The 21,635-nt window shown below is 39.1% G+C and overlaps 2 protein-coding genes across 3 annotated transcripts in view; both read right to left on the bottom strand.

Annotated features, from left to right (window-relative positions):
• The window catches only part of LOC145494583 (uncharacterized), a 35,233-nt gene extending 31,670 nt beyond the window's left edge, over window positions 1–3,563 (bottom strand). For both annotated transcript variants that reach the window (XM_081474091.1, XM_081474093.1), the window contains exon 1: window positions 457–3,563. In XM_081474091.1, the coding sequence (XP_081330217.1) occupies window positions 457–497 (41 nt within the window). In that variant the 5' untranslated portion in view covers window positions 498–3,563. The remainder of the gene's footprint in view (window positions 1–456) is intronic.
• Window positions 3,564–3,614: 51 nt separating this feature from the next.
• On the bottom strand, window positions 3,615–6,728 carry LOC145494595 (uncharacterized). The gene has a single exon (XM_081474112.1). The coding sequence runs from the start codon at window positions 6,021–6,023 to the stop codon at window positions 5,400–5,402; it is 624 nt and encodes a 207-aa protein (XP_081330238.1). The 5' UTR covers window positions 6,024–6,728; the 3' UTR covers window positions 3,615–5,399.
• Window positions 6,729–21,635: the final 14,907 nt, after the last annotated feature.

The raw sequence follows: 21,635 nt of genomic DNA, 5'->3' as shown, positions 1-21,635 counted from the left end.
TGAGAGGGCTTTCAGCGGCTATTTTAGGGCACATTTTTAACAATTTGCCATACAAAGAAAACGATCTAAATCCGGGTAAAAACCGATTATTCGAGACCAGCAAATGTTTCTTGTTACATTGAGAGGCTGTTTTGGCAATTTGATCATCACCTGATTTTTCTACAGAATTTTAAATTTCTTCCCTTTCGGACTACTCATGAAGCGCCATAAAAAAGGCGAAGTTTAAAGGAAAATATCGCCAAAAGTACATCACTTGAGATCCCAAAATTACCCTCCACTTAAAGAGCAATGTCTCACCTGTAAAAACATGCAATAAAATTTTGGGGCAGTTAAAACTGTAAAATGTTAGAAGAAGAAGTTTAAGCTGTGCTCTTGTCAACAAAGACCGCTGTCCTAATTAGCATAATAACATGAAAATAACGATGCACAGAGAAAATAATGATATATTTCACTTACCTCGCGACATGTCGACAACTGGATGTTCCACGATGCCTCATGTTATATTTCCAGTATGTTTCAGCCACATTTTCGGTGATTAGTGTACGAAATCACTCTCAGACATCGCCACGGTTAAGCAGATTTCAACTCTCCGAAGCCCGTTTCATAACATCTATCAATATTACTTGTCTTTCGCCTCATAAGCCGCCGTTTACAAGAAGTTTAACAATTTGCTGAGATCCTAACTGACCCAGAAGTATGTTAGCAGCCTTTAAGATCCTCCTCTTAATCGAGGATTCTCATCGAGAACTCGTTTAAGCTCAGTTCTGTTTTGATCTGTTGTGCACCCGCCATTATTCCACAGATTGCGTTACATTTGACAAATGCACATTCCAACGGGTAGGGGTAGGGTGGGTAGGAAGTGAAAATGTAACCGACATTAAAGCCATTTTACGCATTTCTGTGGCTAAACTAGTAACTGGCTTTCCCAGAATGATTTGAACAAGAGCTTCTGCTTGCAGGTATTTTCTAGATTATTTTTGCAGGGTAGGTAGGGGGGGGGGGGGGGGGGTCGTGTATTAAAAAAAAAAAAAAAGAAAACCATAGACAGTATCAGGTCAAAAGAGTATGATGTGTGTATCTTGATCAGCTTTATCAGTTCATCAGTGAGGCCCTATTCGGGGTTTTCAGGATACTGGATATTTGGGTGAAAAGTTAATAGGGTGCAAGAAATTTAGGGGAAATATTAATGGGTTAGAGCATGTTTAGATCAGATAAAACAGGATATTAATTGAGTAGGAAATCGTTTAGCTGGATTTAACAGGATACAAAATATTTAGGACAAAAATTAACAGGATAAGGGATACACCGACACCCCTCCCCCCCTCCCACAATGGGGCCTCAACAATGGTCAGCTGTTTAGGATAAAATAAATGTATGTCAACTGCTATGAGCATTTATTCTGGACTCTTAGTACTTATATCACGGTGGAATATGAAAGTTTTGTATCAGATTTTAGGGGTCTTAAGGTTAGGTAACGCAGCTCCTTGTTAGTAATTTCGAAGCCCACACTTGTTACACTGAATAGATAGATAAAGACGGGGCTGGAGAAATAAACACAGAATGAAATGTGTCCCGAATTCTGTACCGTTTAACACGAATTTCTTACATGGTAACCTTTGTGTCTGCAAAGAGATCGAGGCACAATATTCCACACTATATTTGTAAACAACTATCCTAATCTCATCGACAGCCATTAGTTTTTGATGAGAATTTTCATTTATTACAACTAGAATACGGATAGAACTCCAATAGAAAGCCTCTTCCTTGTGCTTTTTTTGTTCAGCATTATACTTGTGTCTTTCGCTGCCCGAAATGCCATCAAATGCTGCGAAAGGCAACAGACTGACAAGCAGTGCGCAAGAAAAGTTTTTCTTGGGTCAGGAAATGGCCATAAAAGTCGAAGCAATTACTGTAGCACAAAAGAGGAGGCGCTGAAAAGATGAGGCCAGAATTAGGCGGTTCACCTGTGATGAGTTCCTGACTCCTTGCCGCGTTTAATCCTCCCTCTCGAGAATGGCTTCAAAGCTCAGAAACAGACAGGAGAAGGTCCTCCAAGAAGACACAACAACCGCTGAGAATCAAGCTGCAGATATTTTTGACAAGTGTCAGTTAACTCATCCAATTGCTTATGACTCATTCAACTTGTGTGCCTTAAACGTATCCCTGGCCTAATTCTTTTAAACGCTAAGCGTCAACATTAGTGCTTTGCTTGATAGATGCGGGTATTTTAAAGCGCCCTGCATAGGGTTGAAAACCAGTCTTGTGCAGACATGCAGCTGTGCTCCATCACAGCACTGAACGACATTAGCGGCTGTGGGGTGCGTCAGGCTCATAACGAATGGTGCCTACAAAATACAACGGTGTTTTCGCCAGATTAAGAAAACGTGGGAAAAGTAGATCTTAGCCAGGGTTATTAGAATCCACAAAGAAAACTGGGGGTAGTCATTAATTTTTCCGAGATAATTAGCTACTGCTGACGGTAGCATTTTTCTGAAAAAAGGTAAAGATATTTCTTCACAGATTCTCCTAAGGTTCGCCTTTACATGCAGAAAACTAAACATATTAAAAAACATCTTTAAACTACGTGGTAAGTGGTAACATAAAAACCACTTTTGATATGTAATAACAGAATCGTCGCAACAGCACTCCTCTGGCTTAGCCAAAATACAGTCTACATAACTTTTCCTCACAGCCAAAAACTAATGCTTTGTCGAATAGGCTTGCCACTTCCAATTCATATCATAAAATGTAGCTGTAATCACAACTTTGTTAAAAGTTAAATGAGTTGTTTCATCCTTTCGAAAACTTTGTCGGTGTCCGTTACATTTTTTCCTGTTACTTTCTAAGTAAGTTAAACATTGACGTCTCTCGCAGTTGTTTTGCGCGCGCATTATGCCATCTACAGTTGAATTTCAGTATGATTTTTTCTACGGGTACGATAAAAGCTAGTTTTTCAGCTGGAAGCCGTTCACAGTTAGTGCTTAGCGATATGCTGCTTTTCTGGTAATCCCGGTTTTAGTACAGGCTCGTAATTTTAGTACGAAATTTGTTTCGGCCACAATAGAATTTTTTTTAAGTCGCACGCTTGGTAGGGTAGTTAATTAGGTCACTAGCTCCAACCCAAGCGCGCGCCTGGCGTTTAAAACATGCCTAAAAAAGAAGGTACCGTCCTTAACTCCCTTCAGTAATTTTCTGAGCATTTTCTTTTCTGATGCAAAAGTGAAACGGCTAAGAAAATGAAAGAAGTTTCAATAAAACGTCACTTATCATTACTTCCTGCGCACTATTCGTCAGTCTGTTGTCTTTTGCAAAATTTGATGTCACTTCCGGCAGCGAAAGACACAACTGTCCCGCTTTATCTCATCTAAACATGCTCTACCGCATTAATTTTTCCCCTAAATTTCTTGCATTCTGTTAATTTTTTACCCAAATATCCAGTATCCTGAAAACCCCGAATAGGGCCTCACTGATGAACTGATAAAGCTGATCAAGATACACACATCATACTCTTTTGACCTGATACTGTCTATGGTTTTCTTTTTTTTTTTTTTTAATACACGACCCCCCCCCCCCCCCCCTACCTACCCAGCAAAAATAATCTAGAAAATACCTGCAAGCAGAAGCTCTTGTTCAAATCATTCTGGGAAAGCCAGTTACTAGTTTAGCCACAGAAATGCGTAAAATGGCTTTAATGTCGGTTACATTTTCACTTCCTACCCACCCTACCCCTACCCGTTGGAATGTGCATTTGTCAAATGTAACGCAATCTGTGGAATAATGGCGGGTGCACAACAGATCAAAACAGAACTGAGCTTAAACGAGTTCTCGATGAGAATCCTCGATTAAGAGGAGGATCTTAAAGGCTGCTAACATACTTCTGGGTCAGTTAGGATCTCAGCAAATTGTTAAACTTCTTGTAAACGGCGGCTTATGAGGCGAAAGACAAGTAATATTGATAGATGTTATGAAACGGGCTTCGGAGAGTTGAAATCTGCTTAACCGTGGCGATGTCTGAGAGTGATTTCGTACACTAATCACCGAAAATGTGGCTGAAACATACTGGAAATATAACATGAGGCATCGTGGAACATCCAGTTGTCGACATGTCGCGAGGTAAGTGAAATATATCATTATTTTCTCTGTGCATCGTTATTTTCATGTTATTATGCTAATTAGGACAGCGGTCTTTGTTGACAAGAGCACAGCTTAAACTTCTTCTTCTAACATTTTACAGTTTTAACTGCCCCAAAATTTTATTGCATGTTTTTACAGGTGAGACATTGCTCTTTAAGTGGAGGGTAATTTTGGGATCTCAAGTGATGTACTTTTGGCGATATTTTCCTTTAAACTTCGCCTTTTTTATGGCGCTTCATGAGTAGTCCGAAAGGGAAGAAATTTAAAATTCTGTAGAAAAATCAGGTGATGATCAAATTGCCAAAACAGCCTCTCAATGTAACAAGAAACATTTGCTGGTCTCGAATAATCGGTTTTTACCCGGATTTAGATCGTTTTCTTTGTATGGCAAATTGTTAAAAATGTGCCCTAAAATAGCCGCTGAAAGCCCTCTCAGAGGGGCAAAACTAAGATGGTGGCCCCAGTGCTAAAATACGAATCGAATTGAACTGAAAGTTATATTTTTGTGAATCACTTATCTAAACCATTCATTTGAGAAAGTTTGAGGAATTTGATTTTTTCTGGTCAAATGGCCATAGTTGAAAATTACAGAGGGTGCCTCTTAAATAGCTTCCACACTGACGTATGCCTGATTGAGTGCCTGAACTGTGGCTGAAACAAAATAATCCTCGCAGTTTGTGAGCAATTCCAATTTTGATCCCAAAATTTTTTCTAACTATAATTTGGATAACTCTGCTTTGTGACATCTATACATCTTAACAAACTCGGTTCTTATACGGATCTCAGTTCCTGTCAGTACCATCCAACCGGCTACAATGACGGTGACCGTGGCCTTTGATAAAGGGAAAATAAAACTGAAGGGCAAATCTAAGGAAAAGGTGTGTGGCATGTTCAAGCCAACAGTGGTTTGTATTCCGAATTCTAAATTATAACTTTTCTTCTCAGTTAACAAAAAACCTAGTCACCGGATATCTCTATCTCTCTCGATATCTATCGTGCCATTCTAAAGAAAATTACTGCACACGACAGATCCTACTTTGTCGGGTGTATGTAAAAAATAGACGCTGGCCCCATTGCCATCCATTAACAGCATAAAACAAATTATAATGGCTTCATTTTACCAAGAAGATATCTTTTTTTTTTTTCAAATTTCCCTGGACAGAGGGACTCTACGATTCAATCGAAAACAATTTCTTAATCACTTGCAAATATGTTTGAAAGAAAGAAAAAGTGGTGGTTATATGCACTTTAATGATGATTCTCATTCAACGGGTCCACAAATTAAAAGAATAGCCCTGGGATGGGACATTCCTCGTAGATGCGAAGTCATATTCGGTTGCCAGGCTTCCAACCATTTCGACAAACGAAGCAGAGTTAGCGTCTGTTATTCCAATCCCTTGATCAGCACGTGCACAAGAACTTCCCCCTCCACCAATCATCATCACTGATCCATCACCATTAAGCCAGTCACACCAGAAGCCGATTTCACCACTGCACTCAGCCTGTTGAAACCCGTCTATTGAGTTGTACTGACCACCATACTGAACCGTGCAGCTTCCCAGACACTGGTTACTGGCCCAAACTTTGCCATTTCTAAAGTCGCCATAGCTTGTGATTTTTGATCGGAACGTTTGTCCAGCCAAACAGTTACCTGTGGTCTGTAACAAAGAAGTGTGACTCGGCTCATCACTGCTCGTGATCTTAAAGGCTCTGTCCCTGACCAACGAAAACGCCGGTGAGATCATGTCACAGTCAATGGATGAATCTGTGGTTGTTTCCATGGTAACGTGCTGGTCATACCACCAGAGTCCGTCGTCACGCATCCAGTTTTTGTCCTCGTTGTTTGCGAATCGAGCGATAAGCGTCCATCCTTTGTCGTCATTTGTCATGTGACAGTATGTCTGAATGACAGCAAAGGAATAATAAGTAGAAAAAACAACAGCAACAACAACAACAACAAAAACGATTCCAAAAATTTTATAGACTATAAACTTGGCAGGATAAAATATCAAAAGGTTAGCTCAAAAACTGTCAAGGGACGTATTCTCAAGCTTACTGGATTTGACTTTGGCAAACTGACTTTGGAAACGTTGAAATCCAAAACCCGCAACATCAAATCAAATCAAGACACTAGACTAATGTAGACCGACACTAGAGTGGGGTTACACATGTAACAATAGGGACTTTAAGCAACGACAACGCGGACGGCGACGGGAACGCCATGAGATCAGAGAAAAGCCAAAAGGTCCACTGCGCATGACTGGCGGGAAACAAGTTGACGTTCTGCGTTCGGGCCCGACGTGAGTGAAGCTCATGTCGCGTTGTCTGAAAACGTGAGTTTTCGCTTTCGTTTCCTCTGCTGTGTCAACGCTAAATAACCCGTGTTACTAATTTCGAGGAACTTTAATGTTTGTCTTCTCTTGTTAAGTGACATATTTCATTTTAAAGAAACGTCGTGAAATCTGAATTGAGCTCAAGCCAGTCGGCGAACATGTGAGTACCGTGAAATATCTTTTTGAAAGTTTATGTAAATAAAGACAACTTACACGAATTTCAATCGAAATTTTTCCTTTCAAGAAATACTCAAATTTCAAATGGCTCATTATGGTGAAATTCTAACACATTTAAAAGGGTAGACACCATTAAAACTTGCGTAGCTGTTTCCATTTTCAGTCGTAAGATCAGTGGTTTACCTAGATCTTTATCAGTCGGCGCACTGATCTGTCGCGCCAGTCTGATTAAACATCTGCTGATAATAAGTTTATTTACTTCATTGTACAGCTCAGCGAGAAGGGGCAAGTTGCGTTTGTGGAAGCGAAATTCGAACCGGCACTCATCTTCAAACCATCGAAGTTAAAATCAGGAAAAGAATCATAAGGTTGGTCGAGATCATTCGATCGGTTTAAATCGTACAAAAGTAGAAGTTCGTCATCGTTTAACACACCTTTATCGTGATTATCAAGAGTTGATTGCGAACTTCTTTCAATGCGGTCATTCTAGTTCATCCTGATAAACAGAGGACGAACAATGTCAATAAGCTTGACAGTGCGGAAACCGCGGTTTCCGACGGTGCTGCTTAATGTTTGTGAATTCCCGCCACAACGGCCTTCTCTCCCCAGCCTTCTCACAGGTTTCGGCGTCCCCGTCGCCGTCCGCGTTCCCACTGCTTAAAGTCCCTAATAACTATGAAAACCCAAGGATTTATTTGCTCGAAGGGTATTTTTGTTGAGTTATCCTCGGGAAAACATATTACCAATGGGGGGAAGGGGCTTAAGACATTTTTTTTTTCTTCAGAAGGGAAACAACAACGCGGATTGGGGTTCATGATCAAACGTTGGACCTCTCCATCTGGAAACCAATTCACTATTTCAAAAAAAAACAACAACAACAACAAACAAACAAACAAATGACTTTTTACAGCGGCTTCTCACCTGAAATAGCACAGCTCTGCGTCTTACCATGTATGAACTATCTTGCAATCATCTTTGTTTGGCTAATATCTGCGCCTCTTCGCATGATCTAGCGTCTTAAAGGCATGGGGTTACATTTATTTATCGATGCACTTATTGCACATTAAGAGTGATTTTCTGAGAGTGTCGAGAATCGGAAGACGAAAAAAATCGATTTTTCTTTTATTTCGCCAAAACATACCTTTGGGTGAACTTATTCAAGGAAAAATAGTTTAAAGTTCCAACAATTTATTTTCCGGCCAAAATTTAAAAAAAGTTCGAAATTTGCATATAATGGCGGTTTTTTAAAATGCTCAGAATTTCACGCTTCTTTACGAAAACAGCGGGGGCGTAAAAGCAATCCTATGAAAACAAAACTTGGCACAAATATTATTTCATTCTTATACTTTAAAATCGTGTAATAAGTTTCTTGAAGTTTTGTTTGTAGCTTTTCAACGAAGGGTATTTGTACAGCCGCCATTTGTGTCTCTTGGGAAGGAACAAATAAAGGCCAACTTTGACTAGTATAAATGGCCTCTGGTATATATCATTTGGTCAAAATATATACATTTTAGGAAACCTTGGTTACTATTTTTTTCACCCGAAAAGTTATAGCTCTGGGAATTAAAATGTTCTTCGTCAGTAAAATAATCTGCGCATGCTTTTAGAGCAAATATTGATTTTTGTTCTAAAGAGAAAAGTACCACAAGGAGACCAAGGAGCTTTCTGAAACAAATATGTAACTTTTTGAAGTGATCAAAGAAGTAAGGTAGGTACATGTTTCACCCATTTTACGTAGGGCTCACAAGTACCTACCCCATCCTAACCCCTCCTTACTGCAAGCCTAATTAATTAATTGAAATTAATTAATTAAAAAAACATTAAAGTTTGCACCTTATTTCCATAGTGCCATAGTGCCTTATTGCCATAGTGCCTTATTACCATAGTGATTTAGCGACGTCAACCCCCAAAGCATCCCAATAGTGCACTCTGCACTAAAAACGAGCCACAAATGGAAGTACGAAACCCATGGAGTACGTTGTACAAGTTTTTGAAACCAATTCTCAGTCAGGCACAATGTTTCTCAGTGTTCCATTATTTATTTTTTTAAACGGCGCAAGTTGAGTCATGAGCTCCACTACGTCAGACCCCACATTGACTGATCCATTTCAATCTTGACTTGTCCACTTCATGACACTTTTGTATTTTTTGCGGTTCGGCAAAGAAGGCTGTTTCGTTTCGCGCCACGCTAAATCACTTTTAATTTCGTTCAATCATTTCTAATTACACTGGACCATTCCTTCTATGACTGAACAGTTCAACATTAAGTTAAGCTATTTGCAGTTTGCACGAATGATTTGACTTTGTACTGCACTATTTGTGTCTGCATTAAATCAGTTGGCACTACACTAAACCATTGGTCGGTGAGCTGAACCATTTCTTGGTGAATTAAATGATTTGTCGATTACTTCAACCGTCCCACCATTAATTACACCATTTTGAAACAGAACACTTAACCGTTTGTTGTCAGACCTGATCATTCTACGTATCATAGTCAGATGGATTCTCATTTAAATAAACTGATTCTTAATAGTTTGTTCCATTTTGATATCGGTGACTGAACCATTTCTAAATTGTCTAAATCATTTACTGTTTCAGTAGACCGTTTAACACAAGAACACCTAACTATTTGTATTTAGACAGCATCATTTGTCAATCATTTATTTCATTTCGCAAACCATCACTAAACCATTTATGTTTGGTCTGTGCCGTTTAATAATCTTGTATTTTCGGTGAAGACGACCGCCCACAACTGAAAAGTCCTGGAAAAAGGCTGCTGGTCCTGGAAAGTTCTGGAAATCTGTTAAACTCAAGTAAAAAAAAAAAAAAAAATGAAATGTATGGCAGACAGTAAGGAGAATTAACATTGAAATCTTGGGAGTGAAAGGGTTAATCTGAATTTTAGAGTACTGGAAAAGTCCTGGAAATTTGTTTCTAAAAAAGGGTATGAACCCTGCATTGTGAGTGATCCAAAATCTGATGTTATGCGATTGCCACTGGCGTGATTTTTGTTTTGTTTCGTTTAAAGAAACAAGAAAAGGACAATATTATCGCAATGTCTTTGTCCTCCTTTCAGTCAGTATGTACAGAGAGATTTTTCTCAATGACCTAATGTGGAAACCCAGTAGAGAGGCTTTATTATGGGTTTTCAAGATACAAGATATTTACAATAGGTGAAAAATTAATGCTATGAATTAATTTTGCTATTGGAAATTAACAGAATTTTGGATATTTGGAATGTGGGATATACCGACCTTAAATATGCCTACCCCTCCCCCCCCCCCCTTTCCCTAATGGGGCATCAGTAGAATTCCAAGTTAATTTTAAAAAGAGATTTGCATATACTGTTTTCAGCTAAAAGCCTTTTTAAAAAGGAGATTGAGGGCAAAAATGGAAGTAACTATAGTGTTGGTTTTTCGCTTATTGTTAAATCTTGTTCACTTGGCTTAACTCCGACATTGTGATTTATGAAATTTTGTGAAATACATAATTCGTGTGTATGTGCAGTGTGTATTTATTGATGAACAAATGACGAGTGTTTTCGGTTATTCTTTTATCCTCGCTAAAACCGTGGTGGTGTTAGGGTTTGAGGGGAGTTGTTTAATCTGTTACACAAAAAAGCAACACTTTTCTCTAAGATTAAAAATTTTACCGACTTATGGGGACCCAACTTGTGTATATTTTTTATCAACTTGTGGGGACCTCTTAAATGACCCCAGTTATATAGTTTAGAAACAAACAAACAAAAAAAAAACAGATTTAAGAGGACTTTTTTTGCGGGGACACGAAAATGTCCCCATAATTTGAACAGACCCCACTTTGCTGGTATGCATTCATATGAATGTCCCCGTAAGTGTGCAGCGGTGAACGTATATGCGCCGTTTAATCTGGGGCAGTGCTTACATGTGGCAGTGCTAGATCTAGTGGCTGTGGTAGTCTCTTTGACTGCGCTTACAAGTTGTAATATGTGAACCCCATCAAATATTGAAAGAAGACATGAGATTGAGAAAAAAATGTAAACTACTGTTTATTACAAGTTCCACATACAATGTTATAATTATTTTGATTTTTTAGCACCCTCTTGAACCTGAAAACAAAAAAGAACAACAGAATTGAGATAACTGTATCTGTTATCAAAAGACATAGCAACTTAAACAAATAATGCACTGATCGCAAATCTTATTTCATTTGACCAAGTCCAACAAACGGCAACAACTCTTTAACACTTCTAAGTAAGAAACCAGGAATAAAATAATCATTGACCCACGGCCGGGAGACATACACCCTGTAGAAATGGGCATCATGCATGTGCATGATACATGTGCCCCTTATCAAACCTACACTTCAGTCAAATTCCAGCCTTCTCACGCCGATAAAAAAACTCATTTCATAAATCGGCTTACATGATTCAGCTATCACAGAATGTCAGACTCTCACCTTCTAAACAAGACTAACGGAACCTAGTGTGAAGACGAAAAAAAGACTCGAAGTACTCGCGATACATTGTATGTAAACTTCCAGTCGTTTTCCTGTCAGAAACCATTTCTTATGACGGCTGTTTTCAATACGTGAATGCCATTTTTACAAGCTTGTTGCCACCGATGAAGCTTTGGCGGCACAACACGCATAATTATTGTAGTTTCGAGAAAAATTTTTTATTGAAATTATAAACATGGAAACATCCACTTGCATTCGATGCCCGTCAAAATGGCGGCGTCTTCTTCGAAAGCCGTTCTAAAATGACACGGATTTTATCGATCCTCCTTGCCAAACGTTCTCAACTCTAGCACAAGGAACGTTCGAGAGCGATGGCTCGTAACCTAACCCTAACCCTCACCCTAATCCTAACCCTAACCCTGGTATTGAACGATGGAACCTCGAACCAAGCTTTTCTAAGAGCTCATATTCTCCAAAACTGGCATATACCGGACTGTTAAATGACCCTTTCACGAATTTTTTTATTATTTGTTTTAATAACTCAAGGGAATCAAAGAAATATTGGCAGTATATTAAGTGCGGGAGATATTTCCGAAGCGAGTCGCTAATGAGATGTGAAGAAAGATGACTTTGATGAAGAAATGCAACTGTAAGTGCATTTGTCTCATCAGTGATGAATTTTTGCAGGTTGTAGATATTACCAACAAAACGCCTCGGCAATTTCAAAAGTTCCAAACATGGAGCTGCGATCAACTTGTCTTTTACCCTTAATCAGAGTTATATGAATATAATGATGTTTTTTACTCCGGAATCCGATATCGCAACACCCAACAGGGTTTTCCTTGTTTTCATATAGCCCGCTTTCAGGCGCGTTCTACAGATATTTTCGCGTAACGCAGAGAATAAGTAAGACGACGTCTTCCCGTCCGTTATCCTATGATGAATACTTACGGGGGAAGATCAGATATTTGGCATGTCTCAGTCACTTTGAGTTCGTCAAGACATCAAACAGGTTTCAGGCTAGTATTACTACTGCTACCGAGAACTGTATGTCCGAGAGTTAATCTAAGCAATATGCCCTTTGCAGCTGGGGTCACGTGACCAAATTTTTCCTAGGAAAATTTTTATATTATGGGCTATAACTTGAAGAATGTCAGGAAAATTCAGACTGTCATAAAATCTCATTCTTTAATGATGGGGGCCTCAAACCTGGCCATTTTGATGTTTTCGACATGCTTTTTTCCATTTCTGGCATTCGTTAAGTTATAGCCCATAATTGTATGAAAAATAGGTCACGTGATGGCTCAGCTCCAAAGGGCCTATCATGGACACTGTAGTGAGCGTCTAGATTGGGTTATTATAGCCATTTGCTAACTGAAAAAAAAAAAAGATGTAAACTTAAGGTGAATTAATCCAGAATTACATTTGTTGAACGTGCATTAATGCTCTGTTTCCCCTTTTCCTCCACGCTTTCAAAGACTGACCGTTGAAAGTCTGTAGAATCACTTCTCTTCGATTGTTGACGTTAACATCGACCAGTGAATACAAATTCTGAGTGGGAAACTTTGTTTGCAGAGCCAATTTAACTTGTACATGCAGTGTCAGGATGGTTATTGACACTGCATGTACAAAATAGTTTGATAAACGAGCAAGCGACTGGGTACGGATTTTCAAATCGATTACTTTGACCTGAGCCTGGTAACTATTTATCACATGTCAGTGTTTCTGTCTCAAACACAAAGACGCAATACACTTTTGAAAAGCTGTGGTTTAAAATATATTTGTATGGTTTGACGTTGTCCCACCAAATCGTTTTTAAATGCTCTAAGTTTTTCGAGAGCGTAGCTCGAGGAAAACTGTGACCTTTGAGGAAAAGAGTGTCCCAGGGCAAATATCCCGACATATTTTAGCGCCAAATAGAGGCTGTTTTGTCTGTAATTCCACAGGGAGCACAAAATCTTGTTGAGTAGGAAGAGAGTAAATAAACGAATGAAAATAACAAATAGTTTACCTTTACCACAAATGCTTTTTGAGCACGACAAAACTTTGCAAACCCCTCCCCCAGTTCGCAGTATTTTCTTATGCGTACGAAGTCACCCAATCTCCACACAGAAACAAAATGTCGCGAGTTAATACCTGAAGCGTTTTTGGCGAGATTTCGCGATAACAACTGAGAGCAGGGGAAGGATTTTGTAAAGATTTGTCATGTCAAAAAAGCATGTGCTGGGTAAGGGAGGGATACGCAAGCGCGCGTTGGATGACGTGTTTGGGAATTAGATAACTGTACGGTCATGTTGCGAAACGCAATTTGAGAAAAGACTTTGCAAAAGACGCTAAAATTATCCGACTGTCGTAAAAGTATTCGAAAACAAGTTCGACCAAGTTGTAAAAGAATCTTTCGACTCCACTTTGTGTTTGTTTGGTTTCTTGAAAGCTGCGAAATTTAGAGACTCAGGCGAATTTTCGAATTGCGTCTAAAATGTTTGGGCAAAGAGTGGGTGGTGTAGCAGCCCTTGTAAGGTCTCACATGAATGGTTTGATACCCTTTGAGAGAACAACAGAACAAACAACAGAAACAATGCCCCTAGCCCTAAAACAATAACAGCTGCTAACAATGAAGAGAATTACAACCTTACGAGAGCTGCTACACTTGTGCAAAGAGTTTCCTCCATTGTCAGTAAGGTATGCATACCAAAAAAAAATTTGCACAGCGCGAAAAGGCCTTGGTACGAGTTTAGTGCTATAGCGTTGTACAGGACGTATGAAGGAAATATAATGTAGGTAGCGGTTTTCCCTGTCAAGTCGCGTAAGAAACGACGACAGGAGACAAAGGTAGGTTATTCATTCTTTTCATTCTTTTATTAACTTTCTTCCTACTCAACAGGATTGTGTGCCTCCTGTGATTATCCTTCAGTTACTTTTCGCAACAAGCGCGGTTTTGAATATCACTCGGATATTCCCAGCGCGTTAAAACCAATCGCGCGTGGGCGAAAATTTTTGATGAATAGGACAATCATATGACTTTTGGAGGGCATATAGTTTATTTGTGGCCCATTACGACGGACACAAATAAACTATATGCCCGACAAAAGTCATTTGATTATCATTATTATGAATACACAAGGCCAAATCGTACAAATTCATTCAAATTAATAACAAAAAATGTTTAACAGAGATGTAGCATGAAACTATGATATGGAAAGTTGTTGCTACAATACGATTAGTTCAACAAGAGCCAAATGAAATTCCTTGCTGTTTACAATAATAAAAGTCAAATATAATCAAGTTTTAAAAAGACTAGCAACAAGGATTAGCAGAAATCAGATGATTGCCTTGTAAACTTTCTTACTCCCCGCTCAGTTGTTTTCTTGGTGTTTTTCGCCTGAGCTTTTTGCTCAATTTCATCCAGTTGCTCGTTGGCTCAAAATAGTTTCCAGCAGTTAGATTTTGATGGATCATTATTAACCACTTTTTATCACTTGATGCAACAATCATGGTATCAACAAACTGCCCAGTCATTGGTGACCACGCTGGTATCATTTTCGTGATACAATGGGTTTCCATAGCAACAGAATGACCTCCCAAAAACACCCTTAATTATAGCTTTAGGGGCTTATAATTCAAAAACGGCAAGGTGAATTTTTTTTATATCATTAAATTTTGATGAGCACGATAAGACGCAACTTTTGGCAAAGTTTTAAAAAATTCTGTACATAGAGTTCAGAGCCACCTTAAGGTTACAGTATACCTTCAGGGGTGTCTCGCGCGCAAGCGATGTAGCGCGTGCAGTTTAAGCTGTAGATACCTAAACTCAAATTAAATTAAAGCTTATGGAGCGGGCTATCAAACTATACCAAGAATTTTGAAAGAAAATGAATTGTCGAATTTTTCACGACCACTAAATGGGAGCGCCCGAATCACCTTCCAAAAGCTACAAGTCAAAGCGAATTTCGTTTTTCGCCAATTTAGTTTTTTCTTCGGTTTCAGGACCCAAAGCGCTTAAAAACTGTGTCTGCATTTTGGCATATTCGATTGCAGTAAAAAGTTACAGAACATTTTCGAAATACGATTAAAAAAATGTGGAGTGATCCTACAAAAATCGCTCTCGAAGAAAAAGTATTTCGAAATTAACAATTCCCAGACACACTTTTGTAGTTTATATGTTAAACTAGCCACTGTCCAAATTTAACAGCAATTGAACAAATTGCCTTTGAGTTATAACTCTTTAAAGTGTCTGCTTCAAGTGAAAAAATTCATTCGAGAAAACAGCGCTAAGAAAAATTTTCTGCTTCGCAAACAAACTCCGCCCACAAACGCCTTCAACTGGGTTCTCAGATAACTAAGCCAATCAGTGCAGGGAAACTTTACTACCGTTAACCTCCTGGTGAAATTTACGCGCGAATCTCTAAAAAACTCTTGTTTCGCAATGCGCTCAAGGAACCGAAGGCAGAGAGATAATTTTTCTATAGCTCGGTTTTTCTTGAAGCTGGTCTGGCAAAATGGAGAAGACTAAAAAGGATACGAACGCTAGAGTGGCTGAGCGAAGGAAACAAACAAAAGACAGCGCGGAGAGCAACTGTGTGTGGGCAACTGTACATGGATAATATTTCAAATGGTCTCAATGAGTCCGACGATTCGTCGATATCGGACTCATCAGAAGAGTCTCTGTCAGCATCCCTGTTATTGCTGTCAAGTTCCGAAATTTTTACAGAACCTTTCTTTTCTCTTACCACGACTATTTGCCCGCCTTATACGATAACTATAGCTTCATCCGCGTGGCGAACTTTCGCTTCTTCACTCATTGATGTATTTTCATTCGTTCTTCGCTGTTTTCGCTTTTTCGAACCGGTCCATGGTTTAAACGTGGTCTATGTTTACTTATAACTTAATAGAGACAATATCAAAAATGCTGGGTAGTCAGAACAACAATGCTGATCAACTGAGTAGTCAATTCATGACATCCATATAGGTAATTCCCGCGAAAATCGTCTCGGTTGACTGCATACGCGCCATAGGGCTGTCAATCAAGAGGTAAACTTTTACTTCCGGTGAAAACGTAAAACTGCCATTTCTCCGCCAATATTTAGCCTTTTTCAAAAATTTTTTTCAGAAATTAGAGATTATTCTTCGACCACTATTTTGACCCAAAAATCCAAATTTGAAGAAAATTGCCGACCCGAAGGTATACTGTAACCTTAAATTTTCAAAACTTTAAGGTTGCGCTGAACCCTATGTACAGATTTTTTTTAAAACTTTGCCAAAAGTTGCATCATGCTCATTAAAATTTGGTAATATGAAAAATTTCACCGTGCCGTTTTTGAATTATAAGCCCCTAAAGCAGTAATTAAGGGTGTTTTTAGCAGGTCATACTGCTGCTATGGTAACCTATTGCATCATGAAAATGACAACACTGTGTTCACCAATGATTTGGCAGTTTTTTTGATACCATGATTGTAGCATCAAGTGTTAAAGAGTGTTTATAACTACCCATCAAAATCAGGAGCCATAATCGGGGACGGAGACCGTAAGCGCGCGCCATTTCAAGTATTGGGGTTCTCCCCATGATATGGGACAATAATTCTATTTTTAGAACAAATTGCGCCATCGCCTGCGGCACACGCGCGTACATGCTGCGAGGATTTCTGTGGATGTCGCGCGGGGGAAATGGCGTCCAAAATTCCCGAAATTTTTCATGTTTCTGGCCCACAACTCAACGCGTTTACGTCTGTTGGAATTTTGCTTAATGAAGTATTTTCGTCGTAAGCTGTTCCAGTTGGAGTGAAGTACGACCGTGCCGAATTTAGGTATGTTCCGCTTTAAGCTTATATATATCGCTGACCAAGTTGTGTTCCGACGGATGCTTCTTTTACATGAGCTGTACATTACACCACTTTAAATTTCACATATGCTGAAGAATAACAGCTTTTCCATTACATAGCAAAAAACTAGCTGGATATATTTAGATATAGCAGAGCTTCAGGACTTCATGGTTTCCTAGCTCCTCTTACCACACGCTTGCGAGGAATTTGCCAATCTATCGTGACCGAAAAGTAAAACAAAATAATTGCTAGTTTGAGTTTCGCCTGAATTGTAAGCAACGCTTGATGTTTCATCAAGGCCCAATAACTTGACGTCCGTAGATACTGGTCAGTTTTATTTGTGTAAAAATCCAGTAATGAGAGCGCCCGCCGATGCGTGTTTTGTACAGTCAGTAAACATGACAAATTGGACTTCCGCGGTGCCGCACTTTCGTGTTAAAGCGTACATCGAACTCAAACAATAACTCTATAGTTTTTAAATATGTTTAAGATTGATAAATGTTTGAGAACATATTAAAAGCTAAGCTGGAAATATGTGAATAAAGCAGAAATAATCAGCAAAGTTACAATGACGCTTTCTTTAATCAACATCGAATAACGATTTCGATTTTGTTGATCGAGTTATCAAACCTCCTTGTCTGTTTTCATTTTCGCAGTGTAAAACTTCACTATGCTTATGTTGAAGAAACACACATGATGTTAGTAGCCTTTTTTGCGTTCGTGAAATTTGTTGAAGCATCTCAGCACAAAAGATAACGAAAAAAATCTTTGTCATGATCAAGATTTGTTGACAATTGAAAACACCGACTCGGACTTGAAAGTGCGCGAGCTGCACTATGCAAATGAGCTAATTGTACGCGTCAGACTTTCCTTCCAAAAACTTTTGCAAACTCACCACACAAGCAGAAACAGTGAGAAACCATCAAAACAGGTTTTGGTTATGATTAACCATTGTCTGCGAAACTCACAAATTAACTCGATACTAGAGTATAGAGTTTTATTGCTATATTCTTAAGTCAGAACAAACGCAAAAATATACGCGTAAGCTTACAACAAGCGCGAGCAGATCTTATTATTCATTCCCAGCGCGAGATTGAAGTCTTGTTTTCGACCGTGAAAAACCCACCTTTTCCGTTAGCTCAGAGCATAAAACTACATATAAGCGCCCTGGTTCGTATTCCCTATACAACCAGTAGTCATTTCATTGCACATAATATCTTGAAGAACTATATTGGGTATTTTCGATAATCGTATTCAGAGCAGAATTAGACCGCAAATTAATGTATTCCATTAGATTGTCAAAATACAACAGTTTGCTTAACAGCATTTCATCAAAGCGGAATTTCCTTGATTTGTAGTCAACAGACATGTTGGTTGTTGGATCAGTTGTTACCAAATACTGTAAGGCCTGGATTTCCTCCACATCACTTTGTTTGACAATGATGTTTTCTGTTCCCACAGTTAACATCTCCAGTTAAAAAAAAAAAAAGAAATGTTCAGACCATAAAACAAATGATATTACTTGTGGTAATCGAAGATTATGAGAGTGCGTTCATTAGCTGACTTTCAATTCCTGTCTATTGCTAAGATCGAATTTTTTTTTTTTTTTTAAATCAACAAGCGAGGTTTTACAGACAGATATAACTAACAAGTGACCAGTATTTTCCAGTGGTTTTCTGGTTAGCAAGTAGAGGAGGAAATATTTTTACTGGTAATGTTTAAGCGTAAAAGGTAATTTGGAAAAGTACGTTTTTACATACAAATAGACCCTTTGCATAAATAGCGCCTAAATTTACAGCATTGACATTGCCTGTCCTTGGTTCAGGCTTACTCTTATAGATCTTGCCTTCAGAGTACTTTTCAATCGATTCCAAACAATCTCAACCAACTGGACACAGACTAAACTATTTGTCACCACCGGAACTAATCAATAAATGCAATCAAAATACACTCCAATGAAATATAGTTGTGTCCACGGTTAACATCCCAAAGCCAAGGCCATTCAAAGTGGTGTTCGTGAACGTACAAAGAGTCCATTGTCATTGTCATGTAACAAAAACACGTTCATCACGCATCCAGACGAAACAGGCCACGTTTGCGTTGATTTGCGTTACCCATAATCACAACCACAAGGAAGGGAACGAGTGATCAAGAAACCAAAATAGCGTTGTGTGTACGTGCTTTTGCGATGATGTCATTTGTTTTCGCTCCCGCTGCGGGGAGTCCTATTTTGCGTCCAAGACCAGTTGTCCCATAAATCTCAATTCAGTATTCGTTAGATCTGCGTTCTCCTTTTCGACGAACGCAATAAAAAAAAAAAAGAAATAATAATAATTAAGACTTATAGAGCACATTTTCCCCTGACGTACATGATCAAATGCGCTTATATGTATACAGCACTTCAACGATCTCCTGTAAAATCCATGTGAAGTCCGCATCAAATGAGAACTGAGACTTGTGCGGCTCATCGATCTTATGATTCTCAATCCTCGCATTTTCGGCGGTCGAGTCTTATATCCTTTAATATAGACCTTCAAAAAAACTCATCATGTGCATAATGTTTAAAACCCAACGAGCGATCGAGCGCCGGCGTTCTCTGTTTATCATGATAACTCGATCATTGTGCATGTGCAATTCATGAATTAAAAACAAGAAATAGTAATGCCGATTTAATACTTCTAAATAAACGTGTTTTCCGGGATAGGTTTAAAAATGCACACGTAGCCTTTCATGACGATTTAAATCAATTTTGTTGTTATATTTAGCAAACTCAGTACAACGATTTATATGATTTTCAAATTGAATGAATAAATGAATGAAAATTTTGTTAACATGTCAATGTATTTAGCTATAGATTAGCTAATTGGGGACACTAACTTTAGACAAAAGCTACTAATTACTTTACAAAAATTAATAAATAAATATTGAAGTTGATAGCGGAGCTCCGGCGCCCGAAGGGCCGCCAAGCGGAGCCCCATACTCATATAGGAAAGAAACGGAAACCCATGAGCTGATTTTCTCATGATTATCATGGCTAGCGGTATTGCTCGTGGGCGCGTACGCACGACGGCGACGGCGTCGTGCAACTGGGCGGCCAACTCTAAATAACGGGCTGGCAAAGACCTGCAGCCTTGGCTTACCGTGTACTTCTTTGATATTGGACAACAATGTTATAATCAATTGACACCTGTCAAAATAAGGTATCCGCTGACCAGTATCACGTGACCATATCGCGGGTTCAAGTTCACAGCTCATCGAGGTCACGTGTCTTTTTTTGAAGTGACCGCTTACCAAGTGCTGGTTTTCGATTGGATCGCGGGCTTATGCTAGGTTAACTTGTTGGAAACAGGGCAGGATTGTTCGGAAGCCGGTTAACACTAACCCAGGATTGAAAGTTAACCGAATTATAAATTTTTCTTCTATACAAAGGTTTTTTGCTGTTTTGTTTTGTGTATATGGCGATTATTAAAATTAAAACAGAAGGCAAAGCAATATACAGAAAACCTCACCGCAAAGTTAGAAAACTCAAATAAATATTCTACCTTTTTCTGGGTTAGCTTAATCGGGCTCTGAACAACCCGGCCCAGGAGCTATGCGTTTAGGCTGGCCTAAATCTATATATTAAATATGTATCTATGTATCTTGTAGAAGTCTGTTGTATAGAATTAGTAGCCTGGTCCGAGCGAGGAGTACCTCGTTCGTTTCCGTCTTTGATTTATATATTGCCCGTAGTGCGCGTTTCTATACTCGCTCAATCTTCCTACCATCGGATGACTTACAAAAGTTCCATACGAGGTGGCAATAAGTTAGATGTGGTAATATGGCACTCTTGTACAATGTTAACTGGGCGTTTCATGGAATTATATTGTACAGACGCACCAGTACTCCTACTTTTTGGCTAGCCCTAGTGCATAGGTCGCTGATACGACCTGCAAAGTTAAGATTTTCGTCGATGTAGACGCCTGGCAATTTTAGTTCTTCCGTTTTCTTGATTTCCTGGTTGTCAAAGTTCAAAGCTCTGTCATTATTCGCGGCATCAATATTCCTTGGATTGATGTATAAGGACTGGAACTTGTCTGGGTTAGCAAGGAGAAAATTATTCTTGTACCCCGCTGATGCTTGCCAACCTTGACTCATCAGATCTGAATCAACAGCCTAGTGGGTCTTTCCAGTTGCGTACAGTGGATGGTCGTCTGCGTACATTGTCAGTAGTACCTAATACCAGGAGTCCACCAGTAAGAGCTTGCAACAACCCCATATTCCCCTCACAGTGTTTTCATAGAACGATCTATTTTTAGTTTGAATTTACCGCGAATTCAGAACTCTGCCGGAACCTCAGTGACCAGTCACAAGCACGGACTTAATTTTTAACTGACGTCATCATTTCACCGGAAGATTAAAAAGAAAAATCTTTTTTTTTCCTTATCAATGCACGCCCATGTAGACCGGAACTGACCTATGTCGCGGGAAAAGAAGCCTAAAAATAGACCGGTCTGTAAAAATGTCGTGACATAGGCTTAGTATCAGAGCTGCATGCTCCTAGAGATGAGCTTCACGTACCGTGCTCCTATCGAGTTATATGGACACGAGTGGAAGTTTGGGAGATCTAGTTCTCCCTAGTTCTCACGAACTTTCACCAGAGTTTCTATTAAGCAATTATATTATGAGCTCGGGATTTCTATCGCGTGATAGTTGACGAGCGAGCAGCCCAAGTCACATATCACGCATAGAAATC

The sequence above is a fragment of the Orbicella franksi genome, chromosome 8 (assembly GCF_964199315.1).
Source record: "Orbicella franksi chromosome 8, jaOrbFran1.1, whole genome shotgun sequence".
NCBI lineage: Eukaryota > Metazoa > Cnidaria > Anthozoa > Scleractinia > Merulinidae > Orbicella > Orbicella franksi.
This window is presented reverse-complemented; position numbering and strand designations above follow the sequence as displayed.